Below are 2500 nucleotides of genomic sequence, written 5' to 3' on the forward strand. Positions count from 1 at the left end.
GTAAAATTATTGACTAATGAATCTTTTCAATGTTGTTTTGTTTTCCCCTCTGTCCTGTCCTCCGTGTCCTCCACCAGTCCAAGACGATCCTGGGCGAGAGCCTGAGTTCGGTGGGCCTGAACCGGGACAACGTGTCGGAGGTGCTGCAGATGTACCTGGAGGCCCACAGCTGGCAGGCGGGCCCGGCGCTGACCCAGCTGGCCAGCAGCCTCCGCACCAAGGCCTTCCAGGCCCACACGCCCGGCCAGAAGGCCTCCATCCTGGCCTACCTCGCCAACGAGCTGGCCTGCAGCAAGAGCGTCGTCAGGTAAGGCAGTCAGGGGGACATACAGACTTGTACTGTATGCATACACTTCGCGCACACATGCACACAAACACGCACACACGCGTGCACACGCACACGCACACACATATACACCAGAGCATCGTATGTTAAGGCACTAGGGAACATGGAAGTGTTTGTATTGATGAAAAGGAAAATAAAGACTGAGACACTGAAATCCCCAACCGATAGGGTTTTATTGAAACACAATGATTGAAGCATGCACAAACACGTATGCAGGTAGGCACACACACACAAGCGCACACACACACACACACACACACACACACACACACACACACACACACACACACACACACACACACACACACACAGAGTGGAGCAGGTTCTGGTAAAACACTGTTGGAAGGTGGGGCTAATTTTGTTGGCCATATGGTTGTCTGGAGTTAGTTGGCGCTAGCACCTGGCTGGAGTGCTAACATCTAATTGGCTGTAGTTTTAGCATCCTGTCAGTGGGCTAATGTTATACAGTAAAAGCTGTCAGGGTGCACGTGGTGGTATTACTAAGCAAGTTATTCATCCTGAAATGACTGTCTCCAAAAATCATTAGGGTTAACGATCAACTAGGGTTAACAGTTGGTTTCAGGCCATTTTCAAATGAGCCTGACGAAGCGTGAGCAAAACCTGTTGTTCACTAAGTTGAAACAATGAAGAAAAACAGCAAATACACTACGTCCAACAGTGTGTGGGCTGATTAATCTATTCTACTTTCTAGATTAGTTGTAGTCATACCCAAGCCCGCCGACAGTGGGGGACAATGGGGTATGTTGTCCCAGGTCCAGGGAGGTAGGGGGCCCAGAATTGCGCCCCTACTACATTGTACGTATTGGGTAGGGCCCCCTTTCAGATGACTTTGTCCTTGGCACAGAGAAGGCTGACAGCGGCTCTGCTTATAAAAGCACCTGGATTTTGCCTGTGTGTAACTACTTTCGAGTGTGGCAAATTAGGTTGTCAGTGTACACAGTATTGGCATACTCCGGAGATTGAATCAGCGTCTAGTTAATCTTCTGTTCAGTGGTGCTACTCCTTATGAAATTCAGATTCATTATCCATACATCATGACACGGCACATTAGAGCAATCTTCTACATTAAGCTACATTCACACACATCACTAACTAGTTACTCGCTCAGTGAGTGAAGTCAATGAGATAAAAAATATTTAAGCCTCAAGCGAGGCGAGCAAGCAAGTAACCAATTGGAATGCAGAGTTCGGATAACTGACAACACTGCCTGCTTTTGCATTGGCAGTGAAACCCGCGGGAACGTTTAGCAAGTGTTCCGTGAGCGAGTGGCGAATAGACCAGTGAGCGGGAAGCGAGTCACGTGTGTGAATGTATGAATATTCATGGAGAATGTACAGTATATTATGTTAACATGTAGTCTACATGTATGCAGGAGGGTGAGGGTGTGTGTGTGTTTCAAATATCCTTGCATCATGTGTGGCGCTATGCATTTTTCATTCTGAGTAGGGCTTAGGACACAAGGTCTGTCTTGTGTGCCTGCCAGCAATTATTGTGTATCTGTGGGCATGTTGAAGTGTGTTTGCATGTGTGTGTGTGCGTATGTGGGGGGTGGGGCGATTATGGGTGTGTGTATGTGTTGGGGGGGGTGTATGTGAGAGTGTGCGTGCGGGCATGCATGTACGGGGACATGCCTGTGTGTTTGTGTCTGAGTGTGTGTGTGTCTGTCTGTCTGTCTGGGTCTAAAGTGCCAGAGCAGGTCGAGTGCAGTGCTGCTGTGTTAAATATTCATCCTCAAATGAAGGTGTGTGTGTCTGCAGGGACACCGCAGAGGCAAAGTCATGCACTCTGCATTTTTAATGTGCATTGTGCAAACACACACACACACACGCACCTGTTTGTGTCACGGAGCTCTGCCTGAATGTAATTGAGATCTCCTGTGTGTGTGTGTGTGTGTGTGTGTGTGTGTGTGTGTGTGTGTGTGTGTGTGTGTGTGTGTGTGTGTGTGTGTGTGTGTGTGTGTGTGTGTGTGTGTGTGTGTGTGTGGCTCTGTTCGTGTGTGTGTGTGTTTGCAGTGAGATTGACAAGAGTCTGGATCACATGACTGTTATGCGGAGAGACGAGCTGGCCATGGAGGTGAAGCTGAAGAAGTGAGTAACACACACACACACACACACACACACACACACACACACA

At 48.5% G+C, this 2500-nt stretch overlaps 1 protein-coding gene across 9 annotated transcripts in view; it reads left to right on the forward strand.

Moving 5' to 3' along the window:
- The window catches only part of LOC134459663 (bromodomain adjacent to zinc finger domain protein 2B-like), a 224479-nt gene that overhangs the window by 197427 nt on the left and 24552 nt on the right, over nucleotides 1–2500 (forward strand). For all 9 annotated transcript variants that reach the window (XM_063212034.1, XM_063212033.1, XM_063212039.1 and 6 more), the window contains 2 exons: nucleotides 78–307; nucleotides 2380–2454. In XM_063212034.1, the coding sequence (XP_063068104.1) occupies nucleotides 78–307; nucleotides 2380–2454 (305 nt within the window). The remainder of the gene's footprint in view (nucleotides 1–77; nucleotides 308–2379; nucleotides 2455–2500) is intronic.

Source organism: Engraulis encrasicolus, chromosome 12 (genome assembly GCF_034702125.1).
Source record: "Engraulis encrasicolus isolate BLACKSEA-1 chromosome 12, IST_EnEncr_1.0, whole genome shotgun sequence".
NCBI classification, from domain to species: Eukaryota; Metazoa; Chordata; class Actinopteri; order Clupeiformes; family Engraulidae; genus Engraulis; species Engraulis encrasicolus.